Source organism: Ascaphus truei, chromosome 5 (assembly GCF_040206685.1).
Source record: "Ascaphus truei isolate aAscTru1 chromosome 5, aAscTru1.hap1, whole genome shotgun sequence".
Classification (NCBI taxonomy): Eukaryota; Metazoa; Chordata; class Amphibia; order Anura; family Ascaphidae; genus Ascaphus; species Ascaphus truei.
The window spans coordinates 66,592,513-66,610,316 of NC_134487.1; the positions used below are offsets into that span (position 1 = coordinate 66,592,513).

Here is a 17,804-nt window from a genome sequence, read left to right on the forward strand (position 1 = left end):
AAAACGACACCATGAAATTAATAATTATATGTATCAAATACGTTTCCAGGCAAGCATGCTGCGAGTATTAAAACTATTATATAAACTGAAATGGAAGAAAAAAAAGAATAATTGGCGGTGCCCATTCTCTATGAACTCTATGAATGAAGAAAGTGCTAGCGTGCAAAATGTACAAATCTATTTATTAGGCACGTGGCAAATAGAAACAGCTAGAAGGCAAAAGAACCTCTAACACATTTTGCGCCTATGGGCGCTTTGTCAAAACCCTGAGTTTTCCCAGCATACAATAGGAAGCACTACAGTGGAGATTCGTACTCGTGAGTACTGGACTTTATACGCCCCAATATTTTGGTGACGCAGAGTTGTTACATTGATATATTTCCCTCATGTGAGAGGGTCTACACTGTATGTTGTTCTAAAGCACCCTGTGCTCAGTGGTTGTTGAGCTGTCTAGGGTCACTAATCAGTGACCACAGATACCTATCCTCCATTGTTTACAAACCAGCATTTAACATCTTTGCACTTATAGGATATCTCTGAAGCACTGATAACTGGACTTGTTCTCTTTTCTATTATCTCTGTTATATAAACTATACGTGAATTGAGATATACTGTGTGTACTAAATGTGCCCACTTGTTTTAGTACTGATGTGGATGTGGTATTGATAGGAAAAAATATAAGAATAGACAGACACAATATGTACCAATATTTACATCTTGCAGCCATATTTAGTTACTCATGAATTTGCATCTATTAGTTTGCATGTTGTAAGCTGATGTAAACCTACCTCTACCACAGAAACGTTCATGATATGTATAAACATACTGCATTGTTTACATATGAAAGGAAGGAATTGTTTTTTCATTGATACATTACGTGACCTAAAACAATCTAACACATTATGTTGATAAAGAATAATATTAATTGTTCACTCAAACCAGAAATATATTAATTAAATGAATAATTAAACAGGCAACAATTATTGGAATCTGTAGCACTAATACAGTAGCAGTTCAGTGATTTCCCCTCATTTTAACAGCTTCAACAAATTGCAGTTCATTTCACCCCAAAGCTATGAAAGTCCTTCCAGCAGCAAATATGTAAAGAACGTAATTAGTTATAGCTAATGTTGGCCATGGTTTATGTAGTAATCACTTATGAACATGAAGTAATTGTTACTGAAGGTGTTAAAGTTATTTAACCGATCTCAAAAAACAATGGCTAGTTATTCCCGAGTCATTTATGTGAGAAATGCCTTTAAAAGACATCCACACTTTAAAAATAAAAGGGAACATTTACAAGGTTACTCTTCCAAATACCAATAAATATGTATCCCGCTCCCCCATTAATACACCATTACTCTAACTTAAATCTGCCACCCTACAGTACCTACAGTAGCTAAAATTATATATTTCCAAATTTCCACCTCCTCATATCAATTCTGAAATTGCGTGGAAAAGTTACAGTCATAATGGGGAGGCATGATCATACCAATGTTACAAATTCACATAACTGGAGCGATCATCTAACTTTGTTTTTACAAACAAAAATATCACATTTAGTAAAGATGTGCAAAATGTGCAAAGCGAACATCTACTGTACACTGGGAACAAAATGAAACCAATCACCCTCTTTGGCACCTATTCAATATGCTGTGTAACGCTGATTCTCCATCTATGAATGCTATGTATAAGAAAATAAGATCATACTTACTCGCTGATAAGCCACAGCCCAATTAATGAAGCAGCCACCTATAAACCAAAAGCAATATAGGCATTACCATTCATGATTTGCCAATGTCTTTTATTCTAGTCCCAGTAAAATTAATAATTACTGATTTACATGTCAAACCAATATCAAGTATTAAAAGATGCAATACTACAGTATTGGATCAAAAAAGACAACCTGACTCCATGTCCACAGAAGACTTTGGTTGATAGATGTTATACATGCACTCAAAAAACCATTAAAGATACTTGCGGGAGCTGAAACTCAATGACGGAATTCGATATTGCAAAAGTTACTTCCAGGAGATTTATTCCCTCAACTTTTCAGGTGAATACATTGCTGACCATGAAATGACTATCTTTTGCTACCATTATTTATTTACAATATCAGTAGACTTTGGTCCAGTCCTGGAACTTGCCTTCTCCTGTAGTCTCGCCTTAGGACGCCTGCAGTACGGTTTGACAGGTCTACCACCCCAGTCAAACTCCCCACCTGGGAACTTGCATTCTAGTGCTTCCACATTATAATAATCCTGTATTTATACAGATAATGGCATGTTGGCAAACCAGATCTAGATTTAGTTCTCATGATGGCAAAGAGCAGGGGTGGCCAACTCCAGTCCTCAAGGGCCATCAACAGGTCAGGTTTTAAGGATATCCCTGCTTCAAAATGACTGAGCCACTGATTGAGCCACCTGTGCTGAAGCAGGGATAGACCGAATACATGGCATATTGGTGGCCCTTGAGGACTGGAGCTGGCCACCCCTGGCACATAGGTAAGTTTGAAACAATGCTGGCTACTTCTACAATACTAGGAAAATATATTTAATTTGAAGGCTTTTAATCTTGAGACAAATAATCTGTAAAGAATATGTTTTATTAATCATAAACATATTACCCCCCCCCCCTCCTAAAGGGTTACTAGAAGGTTGGAGTTTATGGGGGCCCACCCTGTGTTGTCATGGGATCATTATGTCATGGACAGTATATTAGAGAAGGGGAAGGTTCGAGAAGGTTAGGTTCCTAGAGGCTCAGAGCAGAGGCACCTCGGGGAGAGTAGATAAGTAAGGTTTATAAATTATTAGTACCAACCAGACCCTCCCCCCCTCCCCGCCCCCCCTGTTTTAGTATGTTGTAGATAGGGGCAGTACCCCTTTAAGTTAGGATCCCCAAAAGAAGTAATGGAGTCCTAAATGTTTAAGGAAAAGGAATACCACAGAGGGTCTCAGTGAAGAGGGCTCCTGGGTGTCGGCAGATCCGCTCTAACCGCGGATTTGCACTAATATTTCTCAGTCTGAATGGAAGTGGCAGTTCTCAAAGAGGCCAAAGGTACTGAGTCACGTAGGAAAGACCCACCAGGATTCCCTTAGGGGCCTAGAGTAATCGGATTAATACTGATGAGATCCCGAAGCAACAAGAGGGGCTGAGTCCCACATCTACGTAGAGCAACTAAGTAAACATACCTCCATTCGAGTGTTAAGAGTGGGCACTAATGGAAGAACCATATTCATGTCTGGTTGATATGAAATATAGTGTAACGTTGTCAAAATGTGTTTGAGCGGTCCCTGTGCTCGGGGATACGAATAAATGATAGTTGTACTACAAAAGCTCCTGGCGCCCATTGTTTTACGTCCTTGCTACCTCATTGCCCAGCCGCCTGAATCCAGCACCCTGAGAAAAGGTAAGCCAACCTTTGCACAATGATGTAAACTCCCTAGAAGCCAGGCAGGGAGGGTTACACATACATATACTTGGGGTGTCTAAAATGGCAGTGTGTAAAGTTTATATGTCTATCATAGAGCTGTATCAGAGCACTCCATAGGTAAAAAGCACTGTAGCCGCACCCCTTGTTTGCACAGAGCCAATCCTTTTAAATGGTATCTGTTCCTACTGGCGCGTTGAGCACATCACGCTGCAACGTGCAAGAAGGAACAATAACGTTTGCTATATCTGTATGTGATTCTCAACTAGACATTTCTCAGTACTTTCACTATGGCATTTATCCCAATTATGAATTAAAAGATATAAAAAATATTTGCTGGCTTAATTCTCAATGTATTTTATATGGACATCTTTCAATCATAGAATAAATAAAGAAACAGGGAGCCGTGGCCTTCAGCATTATCCCCAGATTCTGACAATATAATTAAAATAAGAAAATGACACAGTACATGAATTTGAAAACCTAAGAAGGTATTTCCAGCAAAATAATAGTCAGTTAGACGTTTATATACAGTACTACTGCATTGCATGCTAAATTTGAAATATTCCCCTGACCTTGTTGACTTGCTGATCAACTTTAACAGACATAAATATTTCTGGAACATACACCAATTTTACAAATAAATACTTTCTCAATGAATGTTATTAATAGCCATTACATATGTTCAGTTCTAACATGGGAAAATATGCAGACATGCAGTATTTTGTAAGATTCCTTTGATCCCAAGGCTTGTGTATATAGCTTCCTTTAATGGGGTTCAGCATTTAATTCTGGATTATAATGATTGTCATGTCATAAAACCACAATTCTTTCATGATATTAACCAGGAGTGGACAACTCCAGTCCTCAAGGGTCACTAACAGGCCAGGTTTTGAGGTTTATCCCTGCTTGAGCGCAGGTGGCTCACAGTTGCTCAGTTGTCGACTGACTTTATAATTCAGTCATTGACTGAGCCATTGATTGAGCTGCCTGTGCTGAAGCAGGGATATCTTCCAAACCTGACCTGTTGGTGGCCCTTGAGGCCTGGAGTTGGTCACCCCTGATCTAAACAATGCGATATATTACTGTACATGATCAACAATGCTACACAAGAATTAAGCCAAATAGACTCAAATACTTTATATTAAATATGATATGGAAGAGACATTACCAGCATTTCATACACAAGTAGCTTCATGTGTGATATTCTTTAAATCCAAGTAATAACAAAGACATGGATTTACTTACCTCAATTAAAAAAATAACTAAACAAAAGACAAGAATAAAAATTAAATTCTTGTGCGATGTAACATATCTGAGGTATGTGCTCCACGTTGTGGTTGGTGATCCACTGTCTGTATCATCTAGGAAACACTCCTGCAAAGAATAACAAATATAGTTTTATATATACACATATACTGTATACAGTATATAATCAATAATTTGCTACCATTGATGTCAAGGTAAACATTATCATTGGCTATGTCATAATAAACGTTAGACTTTGTAGAGATCCTTGACTCTCCTGACATCTGTTTCTCACCTCATTCAATATGTTATGTAGTGTGATCGTCCAAAATCCACCATTCAAGTGAATGGCAGGTTCGGATGATCGCAGTGTGATCAACCCTTTGGGACATGTTGAGTGAAACTTATATGCTTTCTATTCTGTCCCGAAAACATATGTGGCATTTTTATTCAATTACTGCCATCACTTTTCCATTCTTTCTCCCAGGCTTTATCTCAACTTTCATTGCTACATGTGTAATGATCTATCTGTAGACGTAGCCCAACTAACTTTTCTAACAGTTGCCTCAAAATACAGAGGCCTGCCTCAAGGGTTTCCATGGGGTTGTATAGTAAAGTTGCAGCAGAATGCCTGGGCATGCCTCAAAAAGAAAAAAGTTAATCTGGCTACATCTGTACATACAACATTTAAAGTCATTCACAAGCAGCAGCTACGTATAGGCGAACAGCTTTATAATTTGAATACTACACATACAGTAAATACATTATGGTGAAATGTTTTTCTCCATATACAGTACATTATTATGATGAATATTATCGACATCAACATGATTTCGGCTATAATACTAAATGAGAGCTCAGATAGGCCATGTTGTTAAAAACAGGATATTTTGTCTAGAAAATTACATTTAAATAAATGTGTAGAAGAAAAGTTAATTACATAGTTACATAGTAGATGAGGTTGAAAAAACACATACATCCATCAAGTTCAACCTATGATAAACTTAGACGACAGATACTTTATCCTAGATCCCTAGTATAGTATAGTATATTGATTCAGATGAAGGCAAACCAAAAAAAAACAATGAAATATCATTCAATGATATTTCATAAGGGGAAAAATAAATTCCTTCCTGACTCCAATAATAGCAATCAGATCTCTCCCTGGATCAACATCCTTCCCATGTTGACTTATTTGGTATATCTCTGTATACCTTTCTTTTCTAAAAAGATGTCCAACCTTTTTTTGAAGATATCTATTGTATCTGCCATCACAGTCTCCATGGGTAATGAATTCCACATTTTAACTGCCCTTCCTGTAAAGAACCTTTTCCTTTGTTGCTGGTGAAATCTCCTTTCCTCTGACCTTAAGGGATGACCCTGAGTCCTTTGTACTGCCCGTGGGATAAATAGTTCTTTGAATAGCTCCTTGTACTGTCACCAAATATATTTGAGTATAGTCATTATATCCCCTCTTAGACTACTCTTTTCTAATGTAAGCAAATCTAATTTAAATCATCTCACCTTAAAAATCAGATTATCCATCCCCTTTATTAATTTGGTGGCTCTTCTCTGCACTCTCTCTAGTTACATAATATATTTTCTAGGACTGGTGCCCAAAATTGCACTCCATATTCAAGGAGTGGTCTTACTAATGCTTTATAAAAGGGCATAATTATGTTTACTTCCTTTCTATCCATTACCCGTTTAATGAAAGATAAGATCGTGTTTGCTTTTGCAGCTACTGCATGACTTTGGGCACTATTGCTAAGCCTGCTGTCTACAAGCACTCCTAAATCCTTCTCCATCAAGGATTCTCCTAATGTATCCACATTTAATTCTGCAAATCAATAAACAGGCGACTTACAAATTAAATGGGGATAAATTAGGGGAATCCTTGATGGAGAAGGATTTAGGAGTGCTTGGAGGGTTAGCAATAGTACCCAAAGTCATGCATTAGCTGCAAAGGCAAACAAGATTTTATCTTGCATTTAACGGGCAATGGATGGAAGGGAAGTAAACATAATTATGCCCTTTTATAAGTCATTGGTAAGATCATACCTTGAATATGGAGTTTTTGGGCACCGCTCCTTAGAAAATACATTATGGAGCTAGAGAGAGTGCAGAGAAGAGCCACCAAATTAATAAAGGGGATGGACAATCTAACTTATGAGGAGAGGCTAGCTAAATTAGATTTATTTACATTAGAAAAGAGGCATCTAAGAGGGGATATAATAGCTATATACAAATATATTTGGGGACAGTACAAGGAGCTTTCAAAAGAGACTATTCATCTCAAGGGTAGTACAAAGGACTCAGGGTCATCCCTTAAGGTTGCAGGAAAGGAGATTTCACCAGCAACAAAGGAAAGGGTGCTTTACAGTAAAGGCAGTTAAAATGTGTGTTCATTACCCATGGAGACTGTGGTAACAAATGTAACGGCTGGACCCCCCTTGTCTGACCCACCCAATCTCACATTGGCTCGTGTGGTCTAACCGGTCCCCATTACAAGGTCGTGTGTGGTGGTGCACCTGCAAGTAACAGGACTCCTGAGTCTCCCGCTTGGTGTTATTAGAGGATATCATCAGGACAGGTAGCTGAGGTAGTGGGTACGAGTCCAACTTACTTCATGTGCAGCGCCTCCACCTCATCAGGGTCTATGCTTCCGCAGGGAGATGGTCCTGGTGAGGAACTCCTTCTTGGTGGTGACCGCCACTGCAGAGTAATCTCACACTCACACAGTGGGGGTTTCTTTGAACAGGGCATCTTTATTATATGCTTGGATGTAGCAGACTGCCCCATGCAGCTGCCGGCTCTAGCCGCACATCTCTCCGTGCTGTCCCTTTGCCAGGTACGCCCTCCCGTATTGAAGTGGGATTCCCTTTCTCCTAGGGAGATCACCACTGCGCCAGGTCCCTGGACACAGTGTGGCTTAGACAGACTTGATTGGTCACTCTGCTACCGCTAGTTACAGCACTAGGGTCACAAAAGTATTCCTCCAATCCCTTATGCAGGAAGATACATTCTACCAGATGCTTCTCTGCCAACCGTGCAACACTTTTCAACAACACTAACTGACAGTGTTGTGCCCTTTATACCTCAGGGGGCAGGCGCATCTCTGATGTCACTATCCAGGGACTCAGAGCATACAGCCACTCCCTTCCTTACACAGGGCACCACACCAGGGTGTGAGGGAAAACCTCCATAACTACTGTTGGCAGGCCTGTACTTACCAGGACTTACAGCCAACATGGAAGATGTATGCAGTCATTATTATGCATGGCTACACAAATACAATAGATTTGTTCAAAAAAAGGTTGGACATCTTTTTAGAAAGGAAAGGTATACAGGGATATACCAAATATTTAAACACGGGAAGGATGTTGATCCAGGGATTAATCTAATTGCCAATTCTTGGAGTCTGGAAGGAATTTATTTTTCCCCTTGTGAGATATGATTGGATGATATTTCACTGGGTTTTTTTTGTTTGCCTTCCTCTGGATCAATATACTGTAAGTACGGATATAGGACAAAGTATCTGTCGTCTAAATTTATTTAGCATAGGTTCAACTTGATGGACACCTTTTTTTCAACCTCATCTACTATGTAACTATGTAACTATATAGTACTTTTCTCCCAATGGGACTCAAAGTGCTTCACAATTACAGTACAGTGCGCTGGAAGAAGCACATAGGATTTTTACAGAAACAGTCTCTGCCCAGATGATTTTACAATCTAAGGTTTTTGGTGCCTGAGGCTCAGGGAGATAAAGTGACTTTCCCGAGGTCACCGGGAGCTGACATTAACCTACTGCTTAAGTTATCCATTATATTTTGCAATATTATAATAAGACTAACAGAGCTACTAGAATATTACAGATACATACTATATGTTTAGGTGAATGTGTTCTATGTGCTGTCCCACACAGACAAAGTTAAATGATTATGCTGCTTCAAGAAACTCTTTTCATAGTACTCTGAAGCTCCAACCACAAGCTCTAAACAGGAATGTCTACATGGGCTACTCAAAATGTAATGTCAAATATGTACTAAATGTAGTGTAGTTGGGCTCTTCCTACCTCTACGAGATTGAATTCTACTGAATGGTACATCTAACATACTGTATTGATTGACACCAAACAAAACATCTGAGCATACACACAATCTAAAGTTTATACCTTCAAATCCTCTTCGTTAATGTCTTCACTTATTTCCAAGACGCTGTCTTGAGAAGAACGTCTGCTGTAAATATCTATTTCAGATGTTAATTTGGACTGTGGAGCCATTGACATTTTTCGTATGGATGTGCTTCCTCTTGTGTAGACACTCTGACCTTGGGAAATGGACGTGCGAGTCATCAGGTTTAATACCGATTGTCTTCTTCTCCCTTGAAATGTTGGACCAGTGTTAAGAATGTTGCTTCGTGGGAGGATTGCTTCCCCTTGTTCTGAATCAGGAACCAAGGACAGTTTTCTTTCCCCTGGCTCTGTAGGAGACTCTTCTTCAATTCCACCCATTTGTGACGGTGCTTTTTGAATGATAGAAAATTTTCTGCTTGATTTCCGTGGATTAATAATTGAGTTTTTTCTTTTTTCACTAAAGTCTGCAGTTTGCTTAAAAGACTTATTTTTGACTTCATTCCTAACACCTGCCGTATCACCACCACCATCAACGGAAAATCGTCTCAGAGTTTCTGTTAATATGGAGTTTCTTCTTTCTGCACTGAAGTGATCGAAAGCATCAAATCCCATCAGCTGTGAGCTGAAGTCAGGACGTTGATCTTGAAGTTCAGAAAATGGTCCATAAAAATAACAACTTCCTTCATGCAGAAGGAGTATTTTGTCAGCTTTCTTAAGCTGTTCTAGTTTTGAGGTAACTAGGATTCTTGTTTTGTTTGCCATTAGCTTGCAAACACAGCTGAAACAAAGAAAAAACAGGATTTGTCATAAACTGTAATGACAGATAATCTACTAGCAACACGAATACATTGGATAAAACAAGCAGATGTGTACAGTATGTGGACACAAATTGGGATACCGATTTTTGGTGCCGCAATCAGATCTCCACAGAACTGGGGGAGGTTGCAGCTGCGACAGCTCAATTCTTTTCAATGAGTCCCCCACGCAGCATTAATCTTCTCAGGCCGCAATCGGTGTGGTCACTGTTCCATGCATGCGATTGCGGCCCCAAAAACACTAACCTTTTGCTATATAGAAATGTATGTATGTAAAGTGGTAATAAACAGTTTTTGATATAACTGTTTAACAGGTCTTTTTTAAGTGTATGTATTTAAATGTAACATAAGTAAATGGTCAAAAAGTGAATATAGGGTTATACTACTGACAGCTTTGGTGCTGACGGCAACATGCTTCAATCAATCAGTTGTAGCAGGAAGAATACTATATGACCTTACTATACATTGCCTACTACAGTACATCCATGTAAAATAATAATGAAGGCGTTATACGAGTATACATCCCCATTATATGTTATGTGGAACTGCATCTGTAAAAGAAGGGCTATTAGAACAATGTTCCCAGATATGGATGGGCGACATTTTCGCAGAAATTCTAACGTGAAGAGCGAGAGAAATATACTTCCTGCCAAATAACACCTGGAGAGACACCTGTGCTCAAAAAGGAGGAGGAAAAGAAGGGATCCAGTGCTCCACGGATTTCTGAATAAGAAAGATTTATTGTGCCACACAACGTTTCGACCTTATGGTCTTTATCAAGTGACTAGGCATCATGATAAAGACCATGATAAAGACCATAAGGTCAAAACGTTGTGTGGCACAATAAATCTTTCTTATTCAGAAATCCGTGGAGCGCTGGATCCCTTCTTTTCCTCAGTGTACTTTGGAGTTTATGGCAGGTACTTCCTTGAACCAGCAGCACCGGTAAATTGTATGCATCTTTCTCTTTTTTATGGAGTGCAGCCTTAACCCCTCTTACACTCAAAAAGGAGGAGACATTATATACCTGGGAGATATGCAAGTTATATTTAAATGACTCACATCCCACACTTCCTAAAAAGATTTCCATATGAACTATATTGACAAGCCTTAGGTACCTTGTGAGGACTGGCTTATTGGTGTCAGGCCCAACAGAAGCCACAACCTCTATTCTGGACAGCAGCTTTAGCAGTGTGAGCTAAAGCAGCTGATTGGTAGCACCACTGTCACAGTATACTTTTGAACTCTACTTCTTACTGCTCATATCTTTAGCCCCTGCACTTCTTTTAAAGCAGTGAAGAGTAGAGGTATGCAGGCACACATCGGAAAAAGAATTACAATCATCTATAATGCCGTTGCTCCATGCTAAAAAGAGAAATCCTGCAGAATCCCAAACGTAAAGTATTGCAGATGGAGGAACAGCACAGGCACAACACAAACATGTTTAATTAGCCATGAAATTCAACATTTCATCTGCAAGAGATAGCCTTTGTCAAAGCTGTCACCTTGACAGAAGCTGTCTGTTGCAGCCGAAACGTTGGATTTCATGACTAATTAAACACTTTGTATTGAAGACCATTGTGCCTGCACTGTTCCTCTATCTGCATTTCTTTAAAATAAGACTACTTCCACTTCCTGGTTGCCAATTCAATGTTTCTTGTGCAAAAAAAAGGAGCGCACCTGAGATACCTGGGAGATATGCTAATATCTGGATTAGCTACAGGTGTGAGCAGTAGAGCTCCAAAGTATGCGGAGACCGTGGTGCTACCGGTCAGCTTGTTTAGCTCACACTACTAGAGCTTCTGCCCAGAACAGCGGAGGTTGTGGACTCTGATCCTGTTGGGCCTGTTACTGTCACCAAGGTGTCTTGTGAAAATAAAGTGTTAAAGTTGGTTTGTTAGTTTGTTACTGCTTTGCAGCGCTGCAGTTTTTCGCAGCTTGAAAGCACTGTGCTCTGATCTGGTTGGAATCAGTAAAACTGTAAGAGATAAGTATTGTAGAATGACCCGTCTATTACACGCATGTAGGTTCTCTGCAAATATCTGGGAAGAGCACTGACATGCACTGAACTCACCGAACTGTATCTTTGACAATATTATCTCGAATAATAGATTACCATACCTATTACAAAAACAAATAACACATGAGTGGCAGACAATTTATTTTCACAAATGCTGGAAACCATTGGATAATTCACGAATCGTGGAGTCATACCTGGTTTAGTTGAAGCTATCTAATTAAAAGGGACACCTATTAATTTCATAAATATGATTATGATAGATACTGTGGGCCTCATGCAGAGAGCATAGAATTTTAAAAATGGCGAATTTCATAAAAAGTAGCTTTTTTGGAGAGTTTTATTCTCCATATGCAGAAAAGTGCGAATTCTGCTATGTTTAACATGGATGCGTGTGGTGAGTTTAAATTGGCGAGATGCGCGCTTCAGAAACGTGTAAAAACAAATTCGCGCCTTTTTTTTCCCCTTTACTATAGGCGGCGAGCGCCATCTTGCCATATTTTCGTGGCGCGGCAAAAATGCGAGAATCGCGCCTTTTTTTGGCGCGAACAGCCGCTACTTGCCGTTCGCACCTCTCTGCATTCGGAGAGTTTTAAAAATGGCGCGATTGAGGTTCTCGCCAGCCGCGAGGCGAGTTTTAAACATAGAAATTAAAAAATGGCGCGTTTTTCGCAACTCGCCATTTTATGCCGTTTTCTGAGGGAAATTGAACAAAAAATGGCGAGTTTTGAAATAACGATGCTCTCTGCATGAGGCCCTGTATCTTTTTATTCACTAGAGTATTTTTGCAGACATTGTTTTTCCAATATAAAAATTACATATTTACTCTTAGCTTCATATTGCAAAGCCAGTATAACTGCCTCACACTGATGAGACCCAAAAGGTCGAAGAAGCTGTCTGTGAGTAGGTTTTCTGGCTCTGCACTTCTTTAACCCAGGCTGTGCTGAAAAGCTGTGTAATACAGCAGGCATCAGCTTATAGGGGTCCATGTTAAAATGGACATGTTGTTAAAGGTGACACTGTGTGCTAATTTGCATGTCATTTCCCAGAATCCTTAGCTGCAGTGGAAGCACTGTAAGAGATAAAGGTGAACATTAGGTTTGCAGACCTGTCTGAGACATGTGAATGTGCTCACAAGTGATATCTGTATTTGATATTTACTCGTAGTATTGTTGAGTAATTTTCCTTTACCATTACAAAAAGGGTGTTAAATATATTTAATAATAATATTTATCTACATTAACTTTAACCTACAGTGCTCCATTGGTCAATCCATATTTACACAAGGTCAACACAAATGTAGTCTTAACATAGAATTTTGTTCCCCAGATCTTTTTCAAGAGAATTGCCATCCTGTAGTTTCATACTTCTGCATGTTAACTGCTAGTCTCACCGTAATTCATTAGGGATGAGCTGGAAGTTTGCCTTCCTACGCATTCTGTTGTGAGGAATTTTCCCAAAGATTAGATATACATTTCTGTGAACTCCCTAAAGGAGATAAAGTTGTAGCTCATTGAAATGTATTTTATTAGTTTCTGACTATTCAAGGTCAATTTTACATGTCGGCCTAAAGGCTGGTTCATCTTGTATCTACTCTACTATTCTAACAGTTGACTCAGAATATGATAATGTTCTATATAATACAGTGTAAAATGTAAGGTTTTTTTTCACATATCAGTATACTTATGTAAATTGGGGTAGAAATGTAACCTAAATTGTTTCTCATTCATTTCAGTAAAAATGCATACAGTATATGAATTAAAGGCATAATATGTTTGTCCATCCATGAATACTACAGCAGATGTCACCCGAGGATAATTTGTATTAGCTTATTTGAATTGGGGGGGAGGTCCTTGGAGCAGAAACATTGCTTCTTCATTATTGTGGATCCCCCAGGCGCAGGGGTGCTCAACTCTAGTCCTAAAGACCCCTCCCACCCCAAAAGTCAGGTTTTCAGGATATCCCAGCCTCAGCACAGGTGGCTCAATCAGAGGCTCGGTCTTTGACTGAGCCTCTGATTGAGCCACCTGTGCTGAAGCAGGGATGGATTGAGCCAACTGTGCTGAAGCACGGACTGATTTAGCCACCTGTGCTGAAGCAGGGACTGATTGAGCCACATGTGCTGAAGCCAGGGTAGCCTGAAAAGCTGACCTGTTGTGGTGCTTCAGGACTGGAGTTGAGCACCTCTAACCCAGTGGATTTGCCACCGCTGGCAATCCCCGAGGGGAAGCCAGTGCATCATACAACACTCCCCTCACAGTCTGGCTTGCTGGCAGCTGGCCATTTTAATTTCCCTCCAGACCAGGAAATCAGTGCTCATGTTTTCCCTCAATAATGGGGTTCAAAATTATTAGAAACCATTGATTCTGCTCATGTAATCTCCCTTTACATGGCAGAAAAGGGTGCCATGTAGTAGGAGTTTTTTTTAAGGCAACATTTAAACAGATATTAGAAATATAGGTAATAGGATAAATCAGAAGTGACGAATATTGACAAAGAGGGCATGCAATTGAAGCAAACACATTTGATTGACTTTTTTTTTGCCACTGGGGATTTTCTCTCTAATAGTTGCATAGCAACTGATCTGGATCAACAATCAACCATCCGAAGGCCATAGCAGAACCTTTGGCATGCTGCTGGGGTTGTAGATTAGATTTGCCTAATATATCTAATCAGTATAGGTTGGTGTGTCAGCACTTATTCAAATCAGTCCATTAATAAAATGTTATTGTTACAGAGCAATAGCTTCAAAGCAAAAGCGAAGTTACACTGTGCTGTATAAACTATTTCATAGTATGACCTGGCAAATAGAGTGAGTAAATGTGATTTCCCCCCATCTAACACAATTTTATCTGTAATGCATGACTGCATTAAAAAAAGAGTGACTATCCTTGTATACACCATATACAGTTTTGTTAGAGAGTGACATTGTGGCCTATTCAGCTGAAGCACGGATTATTAAGTATGAGACAATAAAATTACTTTTGACTTTTAATGGTAGATCATGCCTTTCACACTTTAGTGCTATACCCTATGTGTCACTCACCATAAGAAATACCTTCTCGTACACTTGCCCAGTTTACGAATTTAATAAAAGAGTGCTTTACGATTGGCGAACCATTATATGTCCCAAGGAACTTTCTACAGTAAGTGATCCTGAACACTTACCTTTCAAATATTTCCTTTTCTGTAAACAAGTCTAGGTAGCTGAACGGAGAATCTAGTAGGTACAGGTCAGCATCTTTGTATACTGCTCTAAACAGGAAAACAAATTGAAATGTTGTTTTAGCACACTTGGAGAAACAGCAACCCAGTACTGGGTACATTTGACCCCTGTTTACACCAATACATTGGATTAGTGAGTCCCATGAAATGTTATAAATGAAGACTACACATATAGTCAGCAGTTTATAAGGACAATGGGGGAAGTATAAAAGAGGAATTTATTTGGAACACAACAGGTAAAAAAAAATGATATCTATCTATCTATATATATATAGCAACTGTAAATATTACTGTATATTCATTTGCATGTCTTAGACAGGTCTGCAACCCTGTCTTTCACCATTATCACCCAGCACTTTCACTGCAGCAAGGGATTCTGGGAAATGACATGCAAATGAGCACACAGTGCCACCTTTTATCTCAAGCTCACATTACATGAACAACCCTTAGCCAATGCACGCTGCTTTAGACGCAGCTTTTAAGCTGGATCCTTTCCCCCCGGTGGCTCACTGACCAGAAGCAGGGAACTGAAGGTGCTGTTTCCCGGAGGGATTTCCTGTGCGGGGCACCCGACCGGAGGGACGTCACTTCCGGTTGCTCGAAGCATGTGGAGAGCAAACAGGAGAGGACACCATTGCTGACATCGGACGGCAGTACCGGCATATGAGAGCCTATCTCATACCTGCTTTTAAACCTTGTACCTTTGTGAGTGGGCATTTGACTGTTTTTATTGTTCTATAAACTATTTGTATACTTTAATGCACTAGGTGTGCGCCTGTTTCTTTTCTTTTCTTTTTTCATAGGTATCATCAGGGAGTAGTGACCCCTTTGAAACGGGCCGCCTTATACCTGGATGCTTTATTTTGGAACAGGACTTTGTGTTTTCTGAGGTTTTTTAGTTTTGAATTCATTCACTTTTATATTATTTTTACATATATATATATTTTAAAATATATTTTCTTGATATGTTTATATGTTATTTTTTATTAATTAATAAAGTATTAGGTTATTGCTATTGAACTTTTTACATATTCTAGTATATAATATATTATCCTTGGTTAATACTGGTTTTAGTATATTTTACCTACATATGCCACCCCACTGGATGTATTCATAGTTAGGTTAACTAAATCACAGTTTTGTTTAGGCTATATTAGAGGCGCTACTTCACTTTTTTGTTTTGTTTTGATATATATATGTAGCGGACATGTAAAATGGCTGCAGTCATCTCTCCTGCTGACAGTAAGGCCTGGTAAGTTATGGGCATGCCAGCAGTTATCATGGAGGTTTGCCCTCACACCCTGGTGAGGTGTCATATGTCTCATAGGAAGAGACAACATGCTGTGTGTCCACGGTTAGTGACATCAGAGATGTGCCTGTTCCTAGGGGGATATAAGACACAGCACTGCCTAAAGTTAGTCAGTTGAGTTCCTGTTGCTGTGCTGCTGTGCTCAGTAAGAGGCAGATGGAGGTCTGCAACATTGTTGCAGTAGTCTGAATGCAGAGCTGTGAGTCTGGCAGCACAAGCAGACAGAGACAAGCTGCCTGAGAGAACTGTGACCAGGGACCTGGCACAGGGCCGAGATCCCTGCGGGGATAGGGAACCCACCTATTAAGGGAAGGCGTACCTTTCGAAGGGAAGCAGCTGGAAGATGGAGGGCTAAGTACACCCCATTGTGGAGGGCAGCTAGCCCACCTCAAGCAATAAAGATGCTCTTAATCACAAACCCTCTCGTGTACATGTGTGGAGTGAATGTACAGAGGGGAGCACCACAGAGGAGTTCCTCGCCAGGACCATCCCCAAGTGACCGAAGGGACCCTGATGAGGTGGAGGCGCTGCACTGGAACTAGGTAGGACTCAGCACACTACCTCAGCTGCCTGTCTGGACGGGTCCTCCCCACACACCATCATGCGGGAGACTCAGGAGTCCTGTAGCCAACAGGTGCACCACCAGACACTATCACACTGTAATGGGGACCGGTTAGACCACAGGGGCCAATGTGAGATTGGGTGGGTCAGGCCGGGTCAGAAATACCGTTACATTTGGAGGCGCTGCTGAGATCAGATCTGTCAACAGGACAGGCTCTAGCTAGGCACACTGGGAAACAGGGAGAGCGTCTGCTGCCACTCTGTGCTGCATAGGGACGGACCTAGGGGCGGTCAGGGGGCTGACAGGGTATTGTCAGTTCGCAGGGACGACCTAGGGGCCTGAAAGGAGTGAGGGGTTTGGAGCCGGGCTATAGCTGACCGAGTAACTTTGAGGTAGTGCTAGTTGGTAGGACGCCAGAAGGGATAGCCTGTTAACGTGGTCAGGAATCCTGGAGAGGGTCTGCGCTAGGCTGACCAAGAGAGGTAGACGCCCCAAGTACTGCATGGCAGAGCCAGAGTACTCTAGCCCATTCCAGACACTTACCATAGGGAGCACAGACTGGGAGGAAGGAGTTACAGCAGACACAGAGAGTGAGCCTAGCCTGAGGTAGTGCAACATGAGTCCAGCCTAGATCAGGTACATATGTGGTGGTGCATCTGAGCAATCTTTATCGTACTGGTGTGGTGGCTGCCCCGCAGAACGGAGCCCCATGTACGATAATTGGTACGAGAGCGTGACAGCCCAAGGAATGGAGGATCCGCGTGGTGCGGATAGTCCAAAATGGCGGACGGAGGCTAATGGAGAGAGCGCACATGGTGTGTGTGCGTGTAAAGAGGACATGGGACAATTGATGAAGCGGTACTTCAGTCTTTATCAGGAAGACGGAGAGGATCTACCTCGGTTCCTCCTGCGGATTGGAGCCGTCTTACAGGAGATGCGAAAGGGGGATTGTATTAAGGCCACTGAGGTGGAGGTGTACTTTTGTGATCGAATTCTGAGAGGAGCGTCACCTGACCATCCTGTCGTGGCTAGGATGCTGTGCTCCTGGATACGGGGTGAT

General features: G+C 40.7%; 1 protein-coding gene across 1 annotated transcript in view; it reads right to left on the reverse strand.

Moving 5' to 3' along the window:
* CFTR (CF transmembrane conductance regulator) overlaps window positions 1–17,804 on the reverse strand; it is a 203,266-nt gene that overhangs the window by 44,797 nt on the left and 140,665 nt on the right. Inside the window, exons 13-16 of the mRNA XM_075599966.1 lie at window positions 14,817–14,903; window positions 8,856–9,594; window positions 4,679–4,807; window positions 1,715–1,752 (exon numbers count right to left, since the gene is read on the reverse strand). Coding sequence (XP_075456081.1) covers window positions 1,715–1,752; window positions 4,679–4,807; window positions 8,856–9,594; window positions 14,817–14,903 — 993 coding nt within the window. The remainder of the gene's footprint in view (window positions 1–1,714; window positions 1,753–4,678; window positions 4,808–8,855; window positions 9,595–14,816; window positions 14,904–17,804) is intronic.